Below are 22106 nucleotides of genomic sequence, written 5' to 3'. Positions count from 1 at the left end.
TTAATTATAATTAGTAAGCATGATTTACTTCTGTCTGTGGAAGACTGAGCAGGTTTGGCTTTTTAAGGTCTGTTTGGACATTGCTTAGCAAAGTTAGGTTCAGGATAGCTTATGCAGTCTAGATAGTCATATTTATGTTACTATGCTATCTGATGTTTCCGATTATCCTTTCTGTTTTTTAATAAACTGATTCTAGCAGAATAGAAAATTGAGAAATTTAGTAGTATATCAGGTCATGTGTAATACCTTTTTATTCAGTTTTTTATATGTCACCTTTCAACCGCAAGTATTTTAATTTGTTTCTGTGTGTGTGCACACACGCGTGTGTATGTGTTGATTTTGGAGTAATGCCCAGAGTTTCCCAACTCACATTTGAGGACTGTACTGGTTAGGTGCTATGCAAACACAACTGCTGTTCTTGTGAGGTTGTATTAATAGTCTTCCACCTGTAAAGTCAAACTTCTTGTTATGATTCTGGTTATACAAGGCTGAGAGTGAAGCAAAATATAATTTTAGAAATTCCCTGTTACTGAAATAAGTTTCTTAAAAATATTTGTTTAAGTTCGTATCTTTTTTTTTTAATTTGGATATCTTGTGGAAGATGTAGGGGATGAAAAGAAATTCCTTCTAATAGCAGAGTTGGTCAGGATATGTTTCATTTAGTTGAGACAAAAATGATGAATCTTTGGGTGAAGTTCAAGAAATTGAGTTGAATTTAAAATTAACGTAAGTGGTTTATCTACAACATTAGTATGTAAGGAGGAGGATTTTCCTCTCTCCATGATCAAGGGAATGAAAGACTAGTAAGGTTACAATGGTGGTGGGGAAGAAAGCAGGTAGAAGAGTTGGAGAGACTTATTTATAGGACTGTTGGACCTTTGGAGTTGTGATTAATGTGAACTGCAGGATTTGTACCGCATTTCAATCTGAGTGTACTTTTTGCCTAGTTAACTTTTCCCATGTTGCTGCAAGTTGAGTTTTAGTTTCTATTCAGCTTGAAGAGTTATAGATAATATGATTTTTCCTTCTGTTATTTTTTTAATTGCTGAATTGGATAAATGAAGTAGTAGATTTCCTAAAATCATTAGTAATTTTGATCATGTATTTTAGCATTGTGTGTTTAGTATGCGTCATATTTGTCAAGGGAATAATTAATTGGTGATATGGCAGAAGATTATGTTCATGAGTAGTGGTGCATGTCCTTGTAATTACTTTTTAGATTTAGAAATAATGACGCTGTTAAAGACAGTGTCAGCTAGTACATGCCTGGTATGATGCAGGGGGAAAGGATCCTCTCTGCCTCCCGCTGTGATTTGTCGTACAGAGAATGAAAGCCTGTACACTGAAACCTAGCTGTACTTGTACCCTCAGCATCTGTTAATACAGCTGAGATGAGGCTGACAAAACTAAGGATTAAGTGATTGAGGAGAGTGCAGATTCAATCCCAGACAAGGGTGGCATGGTGATGTACTTTCGTGTAAGTCCAAGCATTGTTACTGTTTTACTCTGAGGTCTGAAGGCTCTCAGAGATCTTGTCAAAATGATTTCTCAGGTAAATCCAAAATAATATTCTGAGGCAATGCTGTTGTCAACCTGCATGCATGTCACGTTAGTCACTGAAAGCAAATATTCTTCAAAATACTGTCTGTGAGGTTTTTTTCTGCTAAATGGGAGACACTAAATAAAGAAACTTTTCATTCTAATCTTATTCAGGTATTTATCTGTCAGACCTGACGTATATTGACTCTGCCTACCCATCAACAGGGAGCATTCTGGAAAGCGAACAAAGAACAAATTTAATGAACAACATTCTTCGAATTATCTCAGATTTACAGCAGTCGTGTGAATATGGTAAGCTAGTGTACAAATATTGCAGTATTAAAGAGAACAACTTCAAAAGCTTTAATATTCATCTTCTGTAATGCAATATAAGTAAGGCCCAACCCATTTGAATGCCATTAGTGTTCTCCTTCATCCTCTCAGTCCAAAAGTCCAAGTTTATTCTGGTATGGTTGGTTATGACAGAGCGTCAGCATGAGGAGACAGAATAAAATTGCCCTTTTCTTACATTACACACATTTTTGAGGTACATATTTTCTGTGAAAAATGTGGAATACATTGTACTTAACAGTAGTTTTACTAGTATGTTATAAACTTGTATCCCTGTGTTTCATAATTTTATGAATTCTAAAAATAGTAGGATAGCTTTTGGAGTAGTACTTTTACTGGAGCTAATAAAATATGTTCAGCTTGTCTTTTGGACATTTATAGTTCTGTTCATAGATCAGATAATGTATTTTTTCTTCAAAGGTGGTCTCCCTCACAGTCCTCTTCAAGTTCTAGTAAAGTCGTAAGGCTGCATTTGTGATGGTGGAATGTGAATTAGCACAGGATTGTGGCTTCACTGAAACTCAATATAATAAGAAAGTAGGCTGTGAAGGAGTCTCAGATACAACCATCCGGGTTCCAGGTTTGCGACTTCAGTTTGACCAGGGGTGCTGTCTCACTTTTCCCGGATAGGTGCTCTGATAAGCAGAGCATCTCTAGAGGGATACATACCTGGCTTTATGGATGTGGGGAATGTCAGCTCAATGCATGAGAATTGCTATGAAGGACAAAAATTTCAACATCAGTAGGGACTGTAGTTTGTACCTTCATCTCACATAAAAAGGCAAGAGATCTGATTTGGTTTAAATAGTTTCTGGAAAATAACTTTGCTTACCAGTGAATGGTACAGTGATAATGATATGTCATCTGTTCTCCAGATATTCCTCTGTTGCCTCATGTCCAAAAATATCTGAACTCAGTTCAGTACATAGAAGAACTACAAAAGTTTGTTGAAGATGACAATTACAAGTAAGTAGGAAATGCTATAACTAACTAACTCATTACAAAATAACTTTTATAACACAAAGCCTGTCACTTTTAAGATTGCACTTGTATCGGGGGATTATGCATCTCGGATGCACCAGTTGCAAGTAGTGAGGTTACAGCAGCGTCCTGTGCTCAAGACAATTTTCATCATGCTGGATGGCGTATCTCCTTCCTTTTCTACGCCTGACTGCATCAGTACCTAGCTTTCAGGTCTGTTTGGTGTGTTGATTTGATCTGCAGACCTCTTTGAGTGTTTGCTAATGAAGACTCCATACTTCTGGCTCACATGTAACACTGTTCAGTCAATAAGATGGATCCCATGATTGGAGATAGCTTATGTCATTTTTCATCAGAACCAAGTCATCTGTGTGTCCACTCCCAAGTTCTTACTGAGGGTGACTTAAGGCTTTCACTTTCATATATATTTCACTTTCTTTTTATATTTTTCTTTTTGATTAGGTTATACAGTGTGAGTAAAATATAAACACTTGATTTTTGAGAGGCAAGATATTGTCCATCTGTGTCCCCGCCCATTCCTCCTGGCATACCACCCGAAACAGAGGTTTCTACTTCCTTAATTAAAAGATTATTACTGTATTAAGTGATTTGGCATCCAGCAAAACTGGGGGATGGAAATCTCTGGCAAGAGACAGGAACAAGCCCTGAGGATAGGAAAAAACCTAAAGCAAATCTGTTGCATATGAAGAAAGTTTTTGTTCATTGGCTGATGTGCTTGAGGAGTTTCCCCACTCTTTCCCATCCTGCCTGCCTGGGAACTTTGTCACCTCAGTTGTGTTGAATTGGTTGCTTGTGTAGCTACATTCAAATGGTGTGAGGGGTATGCACACTAGAGGAACAGTTACACTTTACCATTTAATAGCCCTAACTTGGATTTACTAAAAGGCAGCAAATGGGGACCCTTCAGTTTATGTCAAAGAGCAGTTAACGAGGGCTCAGACACTTGGCTTCCCTTCTGAGATTTGTAAATTCTTCTCTGCATGTTCATATGCAAGCATCTGGCTTTACCTTTTTACTGAAATGTTGTATAGCCTGATTTTGAAGGTATTGCTTGCTTATCACTGAGAGTTAAGCTCTGTGGTCAAACATTTGAAGGAAAAAAAAACGACAACCAAACCCAAGTTTAACTGCAGTGTCTTCTTCTTAGTGGCATATTGTTTTCGTGAATTCCACGCTCCCACCTTCCTCTGCCTTCACTAGGTAGGACTCAGTACTAGTGGGAATTTTATTGCTGAAGGAGCTACAGTCTCTTTGTCCTGTACAACACACGTTTTGATAGCAGGGAAATGAATGGAGACAATGCACATAATGCAGAAACATGGCTGCTATTCAGAAAGTCTGTTTTTATACTGATGGGTCTTGTACGTCTCCAGACTGAATTTTTTTATGGGGGAGGAGTGTATTTTGAAGAACTATTCTTACTATAAGTAACTATTTTACTTTTTATCCCCTAAGGTTTCTGCAAAAAGGCTGAAGTTAGAGAACAGCCATTGTGACTTGAATACATGCTTTTTCTTCCTAAAGGATGTTATTTTATTTTTAAAAATTAAATTTTAAAATTGTAATGAATCATCGCTAAACTGTCTGGGGATGGGAGGGAGAGGAGCTGTCAAATTTCAAACTTTTTCTCCCCAAAATTAGGTAGATGCTTTTTCAACCCTGCTAATTTCAAAGATTCTAGTTCTGCAACCTGTGTGGACAAGATATGCTTGATTTTCCTGGAGTTCTCTGCTCCTGGAGTCTGCCCTCTTTGTGGTACTGTTGGAAATGGCATTAAAAAGTGCCTGTTACAGGAAAAGCTTGAATTATGGATACAGCCAAGTTGATAATGTGTTTTCCAAAACACAAAAGAAGGATTTTGGCTTTTAGATTAGTAAAGACAAAAGGCTTGGCCCGGCACACTAGTGCACTTGATAGAAAAATTTAAAACATGAAGTGTAGTAAGTATAAATATTTTAGCCAGGGTGGGGGGAGCAGTTGTATGCTTTTTATTCTTCCCAGTTTTTATGCTAGAGTAATGGTATCGGTATCTGCCAGCAGTCCCAGGGCTGTGTAGGTCCTGGCTTATGTGTGGCTATGTTTTCCCTGGAGGGCGGTGCCAAGGCAGAGCAATGGCCTCTTCCCCTGCTTCTTCCACAGTGTGACTTCGCTACGCCTTGTTGACAGCTCATGTTGAGCTTTTGCTTACAGAGGGTGAAGATGGCAACTGGTGGTTCTCTGGCTGCTTGTAGCTGGCTTTGCCAGCTGCGTCAGGCTCCCTGATGCAGGAGAGGTTGCAGGGCTGTGCTGTAGCCAAGGCTTTGCTGTTGAGTCTGGTCCTCCTTCAGCATGGTATTGCAAACCTGTCCTGGTCTATATGAACCAAAACAATAGATTAATTTACTACATTATGCCCTAGCTTGTCATTTTTTGGATCCTGGGCCCTGTTGCAGTAGTAGGGTTTTTTTCCACCCAGAAAAAATAAAAAAAGAATGTTTGGAAATAGTGTGTGCTAACGATAACTCTGCACAGTTTGTGTTAACTTTATAGTGTTTCTTGCAATGACAGAAATAGGCAGCTTTCAATTGTAAATTTAAAAAAATAATTTTACAAAAATTTACTTTTATATGCTTCTATTTCCTGATAAAGTAATTTGTAATCCTTCTTTAATGCAGACTTTCATTAAAGATAGAACCAGGGACCAGCACCCCCCACTCTGCTGCTTCCAGAGAAGATTTAGTAGGTAAATGCTTAATAAATGTGAGAAGACTTGAGGCTGTCAAATGCATTATTTTTGAGTTGCGAACGTGGAAAATATTTGCCTGAGGCTAATAAAGAAGTGTGAAGTATAAACACTGTATATTTGTAATAAAAAGTCTAAAGGTGATCTGTAAAGAAATCCTTTCAAGGAATTGAGTCAGTTTTTTAGGTTCTTGTATGTATTGTGGCACTAACTTGTTAGTGTCATTTGGGGTAAAGAGCTCTTAAATATTCATTCTTTGTTGTGTCTAGACAGATGGGCCTTCATCTAAACTTTTCATGCTGTAATATGCTTCCAAAAACGTACATTATTTTTGATCAATGCCAAAAGTGGTTGAAGGCAGGAGCTTCAAAACATAGAATCAGTGGGACCTGTTTAATGCCAACATAGCTAATGCAGCAACCTTTAGGACTTACAAAATACTTGTAACTAGGTGGTCTATTTGAAGTAAGTGTGTTTATTTTTAATCCTGTGTAAAAAATGTAAAGTACAGGTTTTTTTAATTATCAATATGAGTATATCAATGAGTTTTGTTACAGGCTATCTCTTACAAACTGAGTTTAGGAAGTTTTGTGCAACTCTTCCACAATTTTCTGAGAAGTGACCCTGACAGTAATTCTAAAGTTACTCAGGAGTAATGTCTTTTTTGTTCCCAGGCTCTGAAGTTGGAGCATCTCCACAAAGTGGACGGAAAAATGTTGCAGCTGAAGGAGCCTTGCTACCACCAACACCTCCTTCGCCTAGGAACCTGATACCACATGGACATAGGAAATGTCACAGTCTGGGATACAAGTCAGCATTTTATTTAACCTGAAAATCCTAAGCTTTGTGGTGTATCATCTTTCAATACAAAAGTTTGCTTTTAAAAAGTAGCATGATTTGTATACAGTGCTTCACTTGGAGACCAATTTGTGGCAAGAGAGCAAGCTCAGAACGATAATGGTAGTATCCCAACCAAAGAGAATTAGTCAAAATAGGAAGATTGTGCGGCTGTTATGATGATAATAACCAATGAGTTAGTCAAAATAGGCTCTTTCTGAATGACAAAGCTATCACTTATAGCAACTCAATGCCAGTGTAATTCTTTCAAATTCAAACTGAAATAATTGCTTTATTGGTATTTTTATAGTGAGACCTCCTTTGTACACTTTCATATAACTTTTTATAGTAATGGCTTCAGGGTTTTTTCTATATAAGTGTACTTCTGATTAATATCTTGATAATTTTATCATCAATTCCCTTGTCATCTTTTCAAAATGCAAGATTGTAGCTATTCAGTAGTTAATCTCAACTTATATTGTGTAAGTTTACCTTTAATGAGCTAGAACGCAATTCTAAAGTTCAATTATGTAAGTGTTACAGTAAAACAAAAATACCTTAGGATATTGAAAGTAATTTTTAAAGTACTCTTGACTTTCTCTTTGCTCCGAGTGCTGCGCGGTTTCAAGACTAGCATTTCCTATAGATAGTATAGTTTGTGCACAATTGCTTATGACTTGAGCCATGATTTAGTTTGGTATTTGGAACACACTGCATGCAATCCTTCAGGATGTTAAAGCAACAACTTTTGAAATGTATCAAAGATAATGTAACAATTTTATCCTTGTTCATTTCTAGTTTCATACACAAAATGAATACAGCTGAATTTAAAAGCGCAACATTCCCCAATGCAGGACCAAGGCACCTACTGGATGACAGCGTCATGGAGCCTCATGTCCCATCCCGAGGGCAGGCAGAAAGCTCCACCCTTTCTAGTGGAATTTCAATAGGTAGGAACTGTAAATATGCCCGTGCAGTATGCTAAATCTTTATTAAGATTTTAGGATGATTAGTTGGCGATGGTACAAGCAGCAGTACTATTCTAAAATACCAATTATATTTTAGAACAAATTTGAGAAATGTAGGTTGAGAAGGGCAGCATAATTTATACAGCATGAACTGACAAATTATAAAAAAGCAGCTTTTCTTTTTTTTTTAATCCCCTTTAACGATATGACCTCTGATATTCCTCCTCTTCCTTGATGGGGGGTGGAGGGAAGTGCAGGGCAGCAATTCCTATTCTCTTTTTTCCACCCTAAATCAATCCAAATTAAAAATGTCTTGTGGTAGGATTTCTATTTAAAATGCCATATTGAATTGCCAGTGAGAACTGCAAATTGCTGACAGTCTTTAAGAGCATAATTTCTAAATAATCCTGACAAAAGTCAGGAGTAGATAGTAATTTAACTTTCAGATACTTCAGAATGTCAGGATCTACTTCATTTTGCTAAGTTATTTATCTTCAAATATTTAGGATAGTCTTCTTTTGAGAACTACTGCTTCCTGAGTGTCTTATGGGAAGGCAGTTGCCCTTTTTTCCTGTTATGCACGGATCCTTGAAGTGGAGGAAGGGCAGGGCAAGTGCCTCTCAGATCCACCTAACTGCAGCCAGGGTTGAGAAGTGGAACCTCTATCACAGTCCTTTTTCTCAAAATTGTTAGCTTGATAGAATTCAATGGTGTTCAGTTTTTATGCATTTATGGTAGTAAAAGATTTTTGTAGTGTTACGCATTTCTTTGGATAACTTAATTTTAAAAAACAGTTTTACTTTTTAGCCTTCATGGAGGTCACACAGTTTCAAATTATGCTGTTTTCAGGAGCTGTTCATGTATTTCCTTGAGGAGAAGGCCATATTCTGAGCAAACATTAAATATATTTTTCATGTGGAAAAAGTCAAATATCTAGAGGCAATAATTTAAAAAAATTACGTTATAAGTAAATCTGTGGAACTGGTTTAGACCAAAGTAGTTTGACCTTGTTCACATCGGACGCCTTTCACAATTAAATGTGCATTGCTTGTCTCTGTTTTCTACGGTTCTCTGCTGTGGCAAAGTTTGCCATTTCAAAATCATCCAGCAGGAATGGTACTTCTCATCAGCATACAGACAGCTTGCATTCTCAGGGATTGCACAGTACAGGAGAACCAAATTTTTGTCACCTTGTTGAGATGTAGCATTGCCCTTTTCTCAGTGCAGTTTTTTACTGATGTTTTCTATCTAAATATCTAAGAAACTTCTCTGCAGTTGATCCTTTTTTCCAGGGTAAATTATTTCTTTACTTCCCTTAAGCCTAGCAGGGAAGGTTTGCCTGAGCTGACAAGCAGTTTTTCATGAGGTACAATTAAGAACCAGTCTCCATCTAGGCATTTTGGAGAATACAGGGGTTTCCTACTTTGTGTCATCTCTGAATTTTTCAACTCTCTTCTCTTGCTTAGCTCAGGCATAACCTTATCAACTTGATGTAGTCACCCTTACAAGTTGGAACAAAATTGCCACTTTAGAAGACTTTTATAAATTGCTTGTAAAACAGCAACCTTATGCATTTTGTGTAAGATCAGCATTTGTGGTTAGAACTTCCCCTGTCCCATTTTTTTCCATTTCCAGCTTCCACATGCTCAGATACTTTAGTTTTATCACTGTTCTGATAGTCTAGTGTCATTGTTATTTTTGCTGCTTCTTGACTATGAAAATTTCAGTGACACAAAAGATTAGTAGAGGTGCTAGAAATACATATGGAGGAAGAGAGTAAGTTCTGGAGGACTGCAGTATCTATTACTGAAGAATTCTTGGAAATGTAAGTTGTCTGGCATTCTGTACTGCTGCTTCAGCAGGATTTAAGGAAGTTGACTGAAGCTGCTAAGTTCCTCCATCATGTTTGAAGTAGTCTATTTACTCAGTACTTGGAAATAGTACAGTCACTGCAGCAGAGAGGAGGTTTTACAGTATTCTACAACACAACTTCAAAAGATGGTCAAGAGAACTTCTTCTGAATGTGTGTACTGAAAAGAGTGTTATTCCTCATCTTGCCCATAAACGTGGATTTAAACCTGTTGCTCTAGAAACAGGACTACCTTTTCTTAGATATAAGCCTATATAGGACTTAACTGTTTGGATAAATGATCCCTCCTCAAAACATGGACAGTGTTTCTGATATGCCAGCACCTTGAACGTGACCTTAAAGATGACTGTAATATTACTTTAAATCACTCTTGTGTTTTGAGGGCTCAGAGGTGTTCAGACCTTTCCAATCCTTTCATATTGGAGGATCTGATATAATCTGCCTCTACATCAAATATCAAAAAGCAGCAATGTAACAACAGGGTCTATGTATGCAGCACTGTACCATTACAATGCTTTATCTAAATCGTTTGAGTATGTGAGTTTGTTTTTTATCAGGCCTTCTGTCTGAGTTGCCTTTGCTGTTAACAGATTACTGTAGTCCATTTACAAGTCAGTAAAGCAATTTACAGGCATGTTATGAAGATTCATCAGAGTATTGTTTTTTTCCACTGGTGAACACACCACCTTACTCAGATACACGAGGACTCTTCCACTTTGATTTCTTCAGTTATCCCTGTGATAGAAGCTTTCAATCTGTGATAGAGATCAGTTAGAGCATCACTAGGTTTGAGATTCATGGCTGGATGAAATTCTGTTGTGCATACTAAAACTGAGCAGTTAATCCAGCAGTGCGTGTGTCTAAACTAAAAACACACATTCAGGTGATGATGGACAGTTTTGATTGTGTTTTGCTGGGAAAGACTGATAAACTATTCTGGAAATGGTGCATAGCATACCAAAATTTTTGCATCAATGTAATTAATCTTTCGGTTACGAAGGATACACTAAGTGGGTATTTTTCTTTGCAATGAATGATTCCTAAAGCAGCAGCAATGCAGAAAGTGACCCAGGTATGGGATTTCCTGAAAAAAGGCCTGTCTGTAACATGACAGCCATGGTCAGAGATCTTTATTAGATTATTTTCTGAATTTCAGGGTCTGGAGGTTGATTGTGTACATGCAACTCATTCTGCAAAAACCTAGAACTCAAAAAAAAAATTAAAGATATAGCCCCAATTATATGAATTTCTCATGCTTGGGTCAAAACAGTTGTTGTTCCTAGAACTATGAGACTGTGTTCAGTCGTATATTATCCTAGAGTAAACAAGATGTACATCTGGTTCTGTTGCCATTTTACTTCATAACATAGGTGCTTGTTATCTGAACAAAAGTGAGAAATCTTTTTCCAGCAGTTCCAAGGTTATCCTAATAAGAAGGAAGAAACACTTGACCAGTCATATATACAATATTAGATGGGAAATGTTCTCTTTAATTCCGGAACGTAACAAGAGGAAATAGTCTCTTTTAAGTTTTAGATGTTCATAATTTAGACAATTGCATTTGAGCTAGTCATTTGGAGCTCTTTATAATCACATAGAGAATTCAGATCTTCAGGGGTATGATTCATCTCCTTCTTGGGTGGGTGGCTAAAAAGAAGTTATATGACTTGTGTCCTTAAAACCCCACTTTATTTCTGTTGACTGCAAAGAGACTTTTGACAGATAACACATGAAAATATGGACAGATGAATACTGCTGAAAATATGTCTGTTTTCTGCAGACAATCCAGAATATCTGTTTTAGTAAATTGGGACAGATGCTTTTACTTTACAGTGAAAGTTCATTGAGAACCCCCAATGCTTGCTATCAGTAAGTCTTAAAACTACAACATAGATTTGTTCTGCGATCCCTCCGTTTTGATGAGGTCACTGTATACACTCTTTCAAAAGAGTGAGCTTGCCTTTCTGAGGTCTAAGCATTGCTTTTGGCTGGGTTGAAGGAACCACCTGCATACCCTTACCAGCTGTTCTCCTGCATGTATTTGCCTGCTGTCACCTCCTTGCCTAAAAGTAGGATAAATTAAGATGCTTTTACTAGATCGTGTTTCCACTCAGAAATAGCATGAAACTTCCTTTTATTCATAAGATGATTTTTTTTTAAGAATACATGGTTTTCTAATATTCCTTGATTTTCTTATACTTTTCTTAAGTGTACTCTTAAGTTTCTTTGCAGCAATGTTTAGCTCGCTTCATTAATGTTCTCAGAGTTTTGGATTTCCACCATTTCTTACGATTTGGCTCAGCTGCATTACTGAATTTCTTTTCTGAAGCTGAATTTGTTTACAATGGCTAATTGTCCAAATAATTCTGTAGAGGTAAAGGGACAGTGTAAAACAGACCCCTCGTTTCATATATTGCTTCTGTGTGGCTTTTCTCCTCTCCTCTCCTCTACGGGATGCAAATTAATTTTGCTTAGGAGTTTGTTTTTCTTTAAGGGTGCAGTCTTACATGTATACCATTTAAGAATAGATGTTGAGGTATGAACACAGAAATACTCGGCTGAAATGGAGAGTGTAATTTTAGGTGTTTAAAAATTCAAACAAAATACATTTATGGATTGTGTTTGTAGCAGTGTTGGATGCAAATTCTGTTCTAACTTTGGAGTGTTTTCTTTCTCAAACTATTTCTTTTTTCCATGTATTTTTCCTAATCTACAATGATATGGATGAAAGCTCTGGAAAAACTAAGGTTCTTGAACATTTGCCTTCATTTGTGTGTTCCAATTACTTGAGAATAACTTGAGCCTTTATTCTAATGCAATCAGAGAAATTAATGCTGCAGAGTCAAAGAAAGGTGTTTTAAATCAGTGTGAATTAATGTAATAAAGTGCCTTTGTAAGAACAGTACATTTTCAAATCTAAACTGGCATAAAATGCATACAAGAATATCAGCATTTTAATGAATTCCTCTATTAAGTCACCATCTTGAAGTACTTGAATTCTACAAGGGATTATATTTCTCTTTAAATAAATGAAGTATAGGTTTAGGTATACAGTGTATGCATTTACCTTCAGGTTTTTGGCAGCTTATACAGTAGGGAAGAACTCCACAAAGCCAATGTTTGTTTGATTCCTTACCCTGTAGTATACTGTTCAGGTGTTTAGTACTCTGAGTCATCAGCAGTCTGCATCAGAAGATCAAAGTTTGGGTAGGGTTTCAGGCAGAAGAAATATGTTTGGGTGGTTTTTTTTAATATTCCATTTAAATGAGTATATAGATGCCTGTCTCTTGCCCTAAATGTGGGTACCCTGTTTTGCTATTGTGAACTACTACTTTAAATAGTGATAGGGTAAATATAAAAGCTGTATAATACTTCAGGTTAAAAATGCACATGTAGGTGCCTGGATTTGAGAGGAGGAGAGGGATATACAGGAGTTCTAGCACCCCCTTTCTTCCCCAACCCTTATTAGTATTGTTTGGTCCAAGGCATGTGCTCTGGGTATTCTGCAATTAATGCAGTTGTACAAACCCCCTGTTTCTGCCCCATCTTTATCTATTTCGTTATTTGCTTCTGTTAGTTTTTCACGGTGAAACTCCTTATCAGTGATGGTACTAAAAGTTTGTGTCGATTCTCTGGCATCATATTGCTTGAGTCATTTGCCAGTCTTCACATCATTTGGTTAACAAGCAAGCCAAAGTTGAGCTATTTAAACTTTACTGTACAATAGTTAAATGGTAATGAACTAGTTAAATATATATGAGGATTTTCAGTATGGTCGTAGACTCAACAAGGCAGAACATAACTTTTAGGGCATGGAGTCCATCTCCATGATGTTAGCTGGGCTGTGTTGTGCTACAGCAATGGATGTTCAGGCCTCTTGACCAATTTTTTTGTATTTTCATGTTAGAATTTCAAGCTCTATCAGGTCAGTCATCAGCTATAGTGACTAGAGCTCTGGAAACACTGTGCAACTGGAGCCAAGAGAGTGTCAGTTGCAAGTTTGAGAAGGGGAAAGAATTTTTAGTCTGAATACTTTTTAAACTCTTTGGGGTTGGTTTGTTTATGTTAACACCTGTTTAACTTTGGGGACTAACTTCTGGATAAAGCAAGCCTGTGTTAAATGTTCAATATCCTCAGGCTTTCCGCAATGAGTGGATGCCGTGACCAGGGGGAATGGGTATGCAGTGGTATAGGCATTCCCTGTCACATAACTACGAACCTAGCCTCATGCTGCTTGTGTGGCTGTAGCATAGAGATACGTATATGCACATCTACAAATGTGAACAGAAAATTCACATCTGTATTCAGCTGCAGTACTAGAGCTCTGTGTAAACAATCCTGACACTTCTCAGATAATCATCAGCACAGCGAAAAATCATTTTGCCAATTGCTGTTATTCCTAAGATAGGAAAAAGCCTTGATATTATGTAGTAAAGATAAACACAACTCTGGGTTTTTTTAATCCTGTAGAAGAAATTTTTAATTTTATTAGCAATAAAGAAAACTAGGAAGATAGTGGTTTGTGTCAAGTGGCTTCTTACATAAAGCCAAAACTTGTGTAGAACATTACTTAATAGAAAGGACTTATACTACCTAGGATTTGTTATTAAGTTTAACCTGAAGACCTGCTTGAGGTTGTTGGAAAAACTAAAATATTGAGTACATACTTGACAAGAATTTAAGAAGGTGATATATTTTTCAAGTACTGAATGAATGAAATATTTCCAGTCGAGGTGATAGTCAAATAGTGCTCTTAATGTTTAAACAGAATTTGGCTAGACATCTAACTTTTATTAAGTTAAAAACAGTTCCTTTCACCTCTGTTTTGTTTTGGAGGTAGGGATGTAATATATGTTCCTTTGCTTTTTGGGAAAGGGGTTTTTTTTTAGTATCAGAACTTTTGTTGTGCAAAACATCTCCTGGAGTTTTTTAGACTCTAAAAAATCCTGTTAGAGATGTTCTATGTAGATGTTAGAGGGCTAGTCAAATGCTAAAATTCAACCTTTTCCAGGTTTTTGTTACAATTTTTTAAAACCTGTATAGGCATCGATATAAATGTTAAATCAATAGCTGTGATGTTTGGCCCGCTTTTTCCCAAATTAACATTGCTTTTAGAATTTGAATTGACAATTTCTGTATAGGTTAAGCTTTTTAAATTAAACTTTTTGTTTATGAATCCCCCAAATTAATTTAACTTTTGTAACTGTACTGATACTGTAATAAGGATTATCACTTTCTGAAAGATTACATTTCAGCTCTCTTGCTCTAGATTCTTTTGCATTTTTAAAAAGCAACAGTAGCTTTTAAATCTTTTTGTAGAGTACTTAGTACAGTGTTTGAAATATCACTTTCTTAGCAAAGATAATATAGTTGCCATCAAAATGTCGTTTTAGATAAAATTTTAATGTATCAGACTACTTTAAATATAAAAAGTTACTTTATAATACAGTATCATTAGGGGGTTCTAATTATGTGGGTTTCTATCACATGGGCCTCAATAAAGTAGAGCTCTCGTCACGTTAAACTTGCACTCCTTAATATAAAGCTAAATCTATGCAGTAATAGGGAAATAAATAAGATTCTAAGTGTCCCTAATAACTTCAGTGTTGGCTGGATGACTAGGGTGAACAGGAATTACTGCACCATTTTGCAGAACAGACTGCTCCAAGTAGCAACAAGGAAAATTCCAATTACGTGCAAGGAAAACTTTTTTCATATGCAGGTTGTGAAACACAATAACACATTGCTCAGAGAGACTGTAGACTCTGCCTCATTGAAGAACATGACTAGATGAGGCCCTCAGCAATCTGATCACCAAGTTAGGTTTGTTTTGACTAGAATGTTGGACCAGATGACGTCCCAAGGTCCTTCGACCCAGAATTACTACAAAATTCCTAAGTAGGCTAACCTATAGAAACAAATAGGAGAGACTGTCTGTTTGGATAGGTCTGGATCAGGCCTTCTTAGAAACAGTCCAGGACCTGCCATACTGGAATATTACTTTTGCTTAGAATAATGCAGTCTATGCCTTAGTTTGATGTGAGTGCACCTGATAGTAGCATTGATTATTCACTTCCTGTTCATACCACTGTCTCATTTGCACTCCTTGGTGTTTAGATGGCTCAGGAAACTTACTCTTGCCTTCACAACAGTCCAGGATGCTGGATTCCCTTTCTTGAGAAATCATCATACTTGAAACCTACCTTCCTAATTGTCATTCCACCTGCTAAAAGGATTCCAGTACTTTAAGATCTTACTATAAGATATTCTACTATAAACAGTCTTCCTCAAAGACAGTCAGCTGGGAGGTCTTACCCAAAATACCTGCTTAAAGTTGTCTCTGAATTGTTACATCTGATTCTGTGTCTTCATCCCCAAACCATGTTACTTGTTTATTTGAAGAGACTTTGTGTATTGCCTTACAGAGAGTGCAGCTGTGTTTTTGTTTGGATGAAATAAATCATTGAGCTTTTCACTATTATGTGGATGTAGAATTTGCTGAAAATATTAAGTGACAGTTGTTTCTTCCAGGAAACTATAAGCTTTGTTTTGGGATTTTGCAAAGACTTCTACTGTAACAGCAGGGTCCATCTGGATAGGTTACTCCAACTGGTTACTCCAGTTTTGCCTGGGATACTTCGTGATCTCTCTGGTGGTATTCCTATATAAAAGTGCGTAGAACAATGTGGAGTTCAGTCCACACATTCTCTTACTTTTCCATAGTGCAGGTCAGATGTAAACTGTGCTGAACAGAACTTCTGATTATTTTTATACTCACTTTTTACTCACCTGCCTTGTGGCACCAGAATGACTGTTTACTGATAGATCAAATTTGTGCAGACAGTCACTTGAAGTAAGAACACTTACTCAACTGTAGTAACTGTGGCTCTTTGATACGTTGTCCTCGCAGCTACAGAGGAAGTATAGGTCACAGAAGTATAAGTTACTGTACTTTTATTTTATGGACAAGCTACCTGCTGCTCTAACCTTTTAAGCAGTTGAATGCTTAAGGATCAATGATCTGAGAATGTAAGTACTAAAGTGTTAAAGACGCTTCTAGAAAAGAATGAGTCACCTGTTGAGTATTGTACTCCCCTTCTTGCAGACCTTTATGCCTAGCTTAGGAGCCAGTAGCTCCAGCAGAACATCACTTTTATATGTGTCTCAGCTTCTTCCACTATACAAGTCCCTTTTACTATAATGTTAGTGTGAACCAGGTTAGGACCTTCCTTTAGGAAAAGTTCAGGATAAGCTGAGACCAAATTATCTAGTATCCCTTAGAGATCATGTTAATATGAGGATGTTGAGCTAATGTTTGGAAAAGAGGCATCTATGTTGAATTGGCTGGCAGATAAGGCATGTGTTTTCTGTTGGATTTTGCACAAAGGAAACTTCAGTCCATGCTGAGATTTTCATCACTCTTGGCTGGAATTACCCCTGCTGTGTGTGGGTTTTTATTGCCTCCATCTTTATTCTGTGTTTACCCAGTGGATATCCAGACTTACCGTTGTACAGATTAGCTTTATTTTTCAGGGCACCACTGTTCCCTGCTGATTTTCTGTGTAAAATTACAGGGAACTTGTTCCCATTTTCAGCCTTTGTTTCTCTGTGGGAACCCTTAAGTAAGGTGCATTGATTCTGATTTTTTTTTTAATTTTTTTTTTTAGTTTGTCTGAAAATCATTGTAAATCAATTCTTCCTTTTATATATGGGTATTCAGGAGGCACAGCAAACAAGCTGTCAAGTTAGTGTGCCAAAGGTGAGCTTTTAGCAGTGACTGACATTGAATTAGGCTGAAACTAAGTAGTTGGGATTGTCTGGAGCCAAAAACATGTTGGCTTGGAGGGCAAGGATGGTAGCTGGTAGCTAGATAACACTACCTTGTGTCTGTGTTTAAATACTAATTTTCAGGCTGATGGTATTTACTATAATGTAAAGTTAACATGTTATTTATGGGCCTGCCATGAGTGGATGCATCAGGTACTTGGATTCTGTGTTTTTCCTCTACTTTCAGTGTTTAAAATAAAATACTTGCAGTAACATTGGATTACTTCGTGAAGCGCAGAAGGAAAATATACTGTTGTGATCTGATATAGCAAGTGGGAGATAGCTTTAAAAAGTTGTTTAAGGCTTCTCAAATCAGGAAAGCCTTCTAATGTATTGGAGATTCAGCAAAGAGTTTGCACTACTGCGAATTTGCACCTCTGTCATGACCGTGTATGACTTCATAAGGAATTATTTAAATAAATGACCTTTCTTTTTAAATGCGTGTTGTGTTAATCAGAGAAATTCACATTTAGGATGTTCTTTAAATTTTGAAAATGCCTTTCCCATTTATTATCATTACTTTTCTTCAACTTCTTAATGTGCACCTAGACCCTGTCCCTTCAAATCTCTACCTCAGTTTATGTGAAATTCCTGGAGCAAATCACAAAGTGTTTTCATTGTAGTATTCTAGTGAAGTATTTTTTACACATTTAATCTTAAATATTCTCAGGAGAAACAGACATGATTGAAATAGGTGGATTGTAGATGATGAAATAAAGTATTATTCATTTTTATCTTTTTCAAGGTAGCAGTGATGGTTCTGAACTCAGTGAAGAGACTTCCTGGCCAGCATTTGAAAGGTAAGAAAAACTGTCACTCAGTACCTGCATTTCTCTGTTCAGACATTGCTATTTACAATCTCTCACTCAGTCCTGAAAATGATGCTTTATTTTAGTGATCTAGAGATCTTCTGTATCTAAGAACATTAATAAACTGTAGTAAGTTCACTGGATCTGTTAAAGCAGCAGAGAAATACCTTCTGCTCACTAGTAGTTAATAGGGCTTTTGTCTAATTGGGTGCTTACTCATTGCACACATTCTTCTAAATAGCTCAACCAGAGTACCATTAAACCCCAAATGGTTTTATATATTTGTATATCCTGTGTATGATATTCCTGTGACCTATCTGTTTCTCATTTTCACTTTCCCTGAGATATTTCATCCATTCTTGGTCCCTTTGTTCTTGTCATTGACATTGTCACCTGTTTTGTCTCTCATCTGCTCTTCACTTCATTGTTACTTGCCCTTGTGTTACATGGGAAAACACAAAAATGCCCCTTGATAATGTCTGATTTTGTGGTCCAGAATTAACATCTTGTTCCTTATTCAATACCTGCAAATGCTTAGGTGACATTGACCACTTCAATCCTTTCCCATGTTGTATTTGAGAATGTGGAAAAAGACTAACAGCTGTAGTTTAATATAGTAAAAGGTGGAAATTTCATCTTCCCACAGCTAAGAAAGATGCACAATACAGTGCATAGTTTGCTTCTATAACTCAATTTCAGGTAATCCATAAGCTTCAGAGTTGCCATGGATGACTTTTTCTACCATGCTTTGAAGACATGTTATGTAGAAATTTTTGTCACAGAACTTTCTCCTCATAGTCGAGAACTGTTACCACAAATGTTACATTCTGCTTGAATTCATTGAAGCAGTTGAAGTTCTGTGTTACTTTTTGGAAGAAAACTTTGAAAATCTCTCTGTGCCAAAGGTGAACTCTTTGATATTTCTTGCTATAAATATGATTACATACATGAGGAAGTGTCCTTATGATTCCATTATGTAAGCAATAAGAACATTACACATGAACATAGAAAGAAAATCAGGTCAGATGACTTGTATGTGGTCTGTGATGCAACCTTCAACATTCAAAAGGTTTTCTTGCTTTTCCTTCCCTGCTGCCTTATGGAATTAATCAAGTTCAGGTTATTTCTCTAACCTAAAAAGTTATATGGAAAAGCCTTAGACAAAATGGTGAACTGAGTGCTTTTACCCTGAGTAGCATAAGAAACTTAAAAAATTTTAGTAAGCCTCAGGCTTAAGCTCATGTTAACACTCTCCAGAATTGTTGTGTGGACTTCTGAGACAAAGCAGAGGTTTTTCATCCCTGTCCTAATGAGAACTGTCTGGCCTAGACTCTCCCCAGTTAAAAGGTTTGCTCCATGTCAAACAATTATGTCAGAAGATTCCTCCTCCTCCAAATTCCACTTGCCCTCAGTACTTTCTTCTCTCCTGAGAGAGCTCTTTGAGAACTCTGTTTGCATGTTTTTCAGGGTGAGTTCTCTTGCCTGCTTCCAGGGAGAGGGATTCGTTCCTTACAGACATTCAAAACCTCATGTGTGAAATTCCTAGAGATGCACAGCAACCTTGTGTCTGTTCCTTGGTTTATAAGATGATGAAGCATGTTTTGGAATTTAATACATGGACATGCAAACATCAAAATTTAAGATAACTAGAAAGGGTGTCTCTCTAGTTTTGATCTGTGCAGTGGGTTTCCATTCTTATAAAAGAGTCTTTAAGTGAGGGAGAAGCATTAGTTGTCTGGGATTAATAGCTCCTGGCAAAATTTGGATACATCCAGTGTTATTAATGACTACTTCCTATGCAGTGCAAGTGGGAATTCAGTATTTCCTGGTGATTTAGGATGGGATCTTTGGGTAGGAGGGCTTAAATCTGCATTATATGCCTAACAGGAAGAAATGAGATACTCCACAGACAGATTCCCCAGGTAACAGAAGGAATTTTAACAAATATTCTTGGTTTTCCTGGCCCTCCTGTTGTTTGTAACTGGGAAATGTAGAAGGGATGAGAACTAGAGTCACTGATTGTATTTAAGTGCAACAGAAACTTAGTTTGAAACTTGAGAAAGAGCTTTCAGCACTGGAGTGTCCCTTTAGGCTAATCAAAATTACTTGAAGGACTTTAATTCCAAGTCCTGACAGTTATATCATGTTAAGGGCAGTAAACTAAGTGGCACTTGAGTCTCATTGGTTGTCATCCTGAGTGTCTCTGAATAGATTTCCCTGAAATAGCTTGAATCCAAGAGTGATAGCCGCCTCCTTATGCAAAAAAAAAAAAAAAAACCACAACCAAACAAAAAAACCAACTTAAAGGTAAGAAGAAAATGTATTTCATTTGCATGCAAAATATATGTACACACAAATATACAGTTCATATTATGGTTTTCTTTCCTTCATCTTAATTATTGTTTTATTTGTCTATATCTTGAATGTATTTTAAAAAAAATTCATAAATTCAAAGATACCAGTTACATTGAAAAACAAATTATGGCAAATTCTGGGATAGATTAGTAGACGGTAATTCATTAGGATCTTTTTAATAATTCTTCTTTCAGCAAAGGCAATAGTTTGAGCTGGTTTAAAAAACAAAGTGACAAAAACAAAACCCCCCCATTCTTCTTGTTTAATGCTGCTGACCTTTACTGTATCCTTTCTTTAAGCCTGTTTTGTTTGCCTACTGTATGCTATTCTGAGTTCAAATTGAAACAGGACAATGCTACTTGTTTAGGTTTCCCATTCTAAGAAATACTGCCCTGTCCATATATAAGCAGCTTTCTCTCTCAGGTGACAGATGCAAAGCCTCTCTCACAGGTGACAGATTGTTTCGTTTATACTATGTGGGAGATTTTGCCTGTAAAATTGTCATAGGCTTGTACATCTGCAGAATTAGAGCTGATTTTCAATCTTTCAGCGTAACACAAGCAACTAGGAAAAACAGATAAAAAAATAGGAGGTGAGGACAAAGTGCTTATGCTTCTATTGATTTAAATGGAATTCAGTCGACTAAGGGATCTGATCCAGAAAAACAAGGTTCAGTGAAGCAAAGCAGTATTCAAAAGGCAGGTCTAGAACACAAGTCCTGGCTAGGGATAACAGTATAGATCAGGTTAAGGACTCTAAAATGTGAAGCTTGTAGGTAAAGTTTAAAGCTTATATGAAGCTTTAATGCGAGAGAAAATTGGAAAATTGAAATATTGCTTAGCTTGTATCAATGTTACTTAATACAGCAGTATTTTAAACAGTGTCAGGCATATTTTGATAGTGCTTTTGATTCCTTTCAGCCCAACAGCTTGTGTGTGTGCATACTCCTAGAAGTTGAAACCATTTTTTTGTAGTAACATCTGAAGTCAGAATTTAAAGACAAGTTTTATTAATATGGTTCCTTTACATTGATTTAATCTCTAAGAACTAAATGCAGACTTTGCTCTCAAAATGTATTATTCTTCAGTGCCAATAAAACGCTTCAATATTATGAGTTCTGACAAAGACAACATCTGATGAAATAAAAAAACATGGTATCTACCCCTGCATGCATTTTTCTAAATAAAAATATCCTCTGTTTCTTATGTGGAAGAAGTGGCTTTGTGATATGCACACGAAAAAAATACTATGCTGTTTTAGCAGTCGTGCTGTTTGTGTGAATAAAAGTATATGTAATACGTACAATTTATAATGGAATCCAACAGGAACAGGTTGTACCATTCTCTCGGTCCGGGGACAAGAGTGTCACGAAATGGCTATCGAGGCCACATGAAGGCCAGCAGGTACAATCCCCACTGCACACAGAGGTGTCAAACTTTCCCTCTGGTGTTGGTGATTTGGTTTGGTTTTATAATTAAGTGGGTGTTTTCTGATGTTATCTTTCTAACTTACATGTCAAAATAAAGGTAGAGACCTTTTTCTTCAGACTTAAAGCTTTCCTATTTTCTGACTTAACCTATATCACCATAAGGGCTTTTGTTCACTCTGGTCTGCAAATCCAGATTCTGAACCATTGGATCTTTATATCAAGGCTTAAAGATGTTTTACCAGAGGTAGCTTTTTAACAGCCTACCACTGCATAACAGTGTTGGTAGTTCTCACATGTACAACAAAGCTGCTTCTTGTGCTAATGGATGGCATTCAAGATGTTTTCTTTGTTGGCAGTTCTGTATTGGTTTTATTTTCCCCTATTCCCTGAAATCAGA

The 22106-nt window shown here is 36.8% G+C and overlaps 1 protein-coding gene across 12 annotated transcripts in view; it reads left to right on the top strand.

Moving 5' to 3' along the window:
* RALGPS2 (Ral GEF with PH domain and SH3 binding motif 2) overlaps positions 1-22106 on the top strand; it is a 126854-nt gene that overhangs the window by 89678 nt on the left and 15070 nt on the right. For 10 of the 12 annotated variants that reach the window (XM_072867401.1, XM_072867390.1, XM_072867397.1 and 7 more), the window contains 7 exons: positions 1714-1851; positions 2766-2856; positions 5547-5614; positions 6289-6424; positions 7250-7401; positions 17862-17916; positions 21606-21683. In XM_072867401.1, the coding sequence (XP_072723502.1) occupies positions 1714-1851; positions 2766-2856; positions 5547-5614; positions 6289-6424; positions 7250-7401; positions 17862-17916; positions 21606-21683 (718 nt within the window). The remainder of the gene's footprint in view (positions 1-1713; positions 1852-2765; positions 2857-5546; positions 5615-6288; positions 6425-7249; positions 7402-17861; positions 17917-21605; positions 21684-22106) is intronic. The other 2 variants (XM_072867400.1, XM_072867402.1) reach the window with 2 other exon arrangements.

This window comes from Ciconia boyciana, chromosome 7 (assembly GCF_034638445.1).
Source record: "Ciconia boyciana chromosome 7, ASM3463844v1, whole genome shotgun sequence".
NCBI classification, from domain to species: domain Eukaryota; kingdom Metazoa; phylum Chordata; class Aves; order Ciconiiformes; family Ciconiidae; genus Ciconia; species Ciconia boyciana.
The sequence above is the reverse complement of the archived record's forward strand: the minus strand, read 5'-3'. Positions and strand labels throughout refer to the sequence as shown.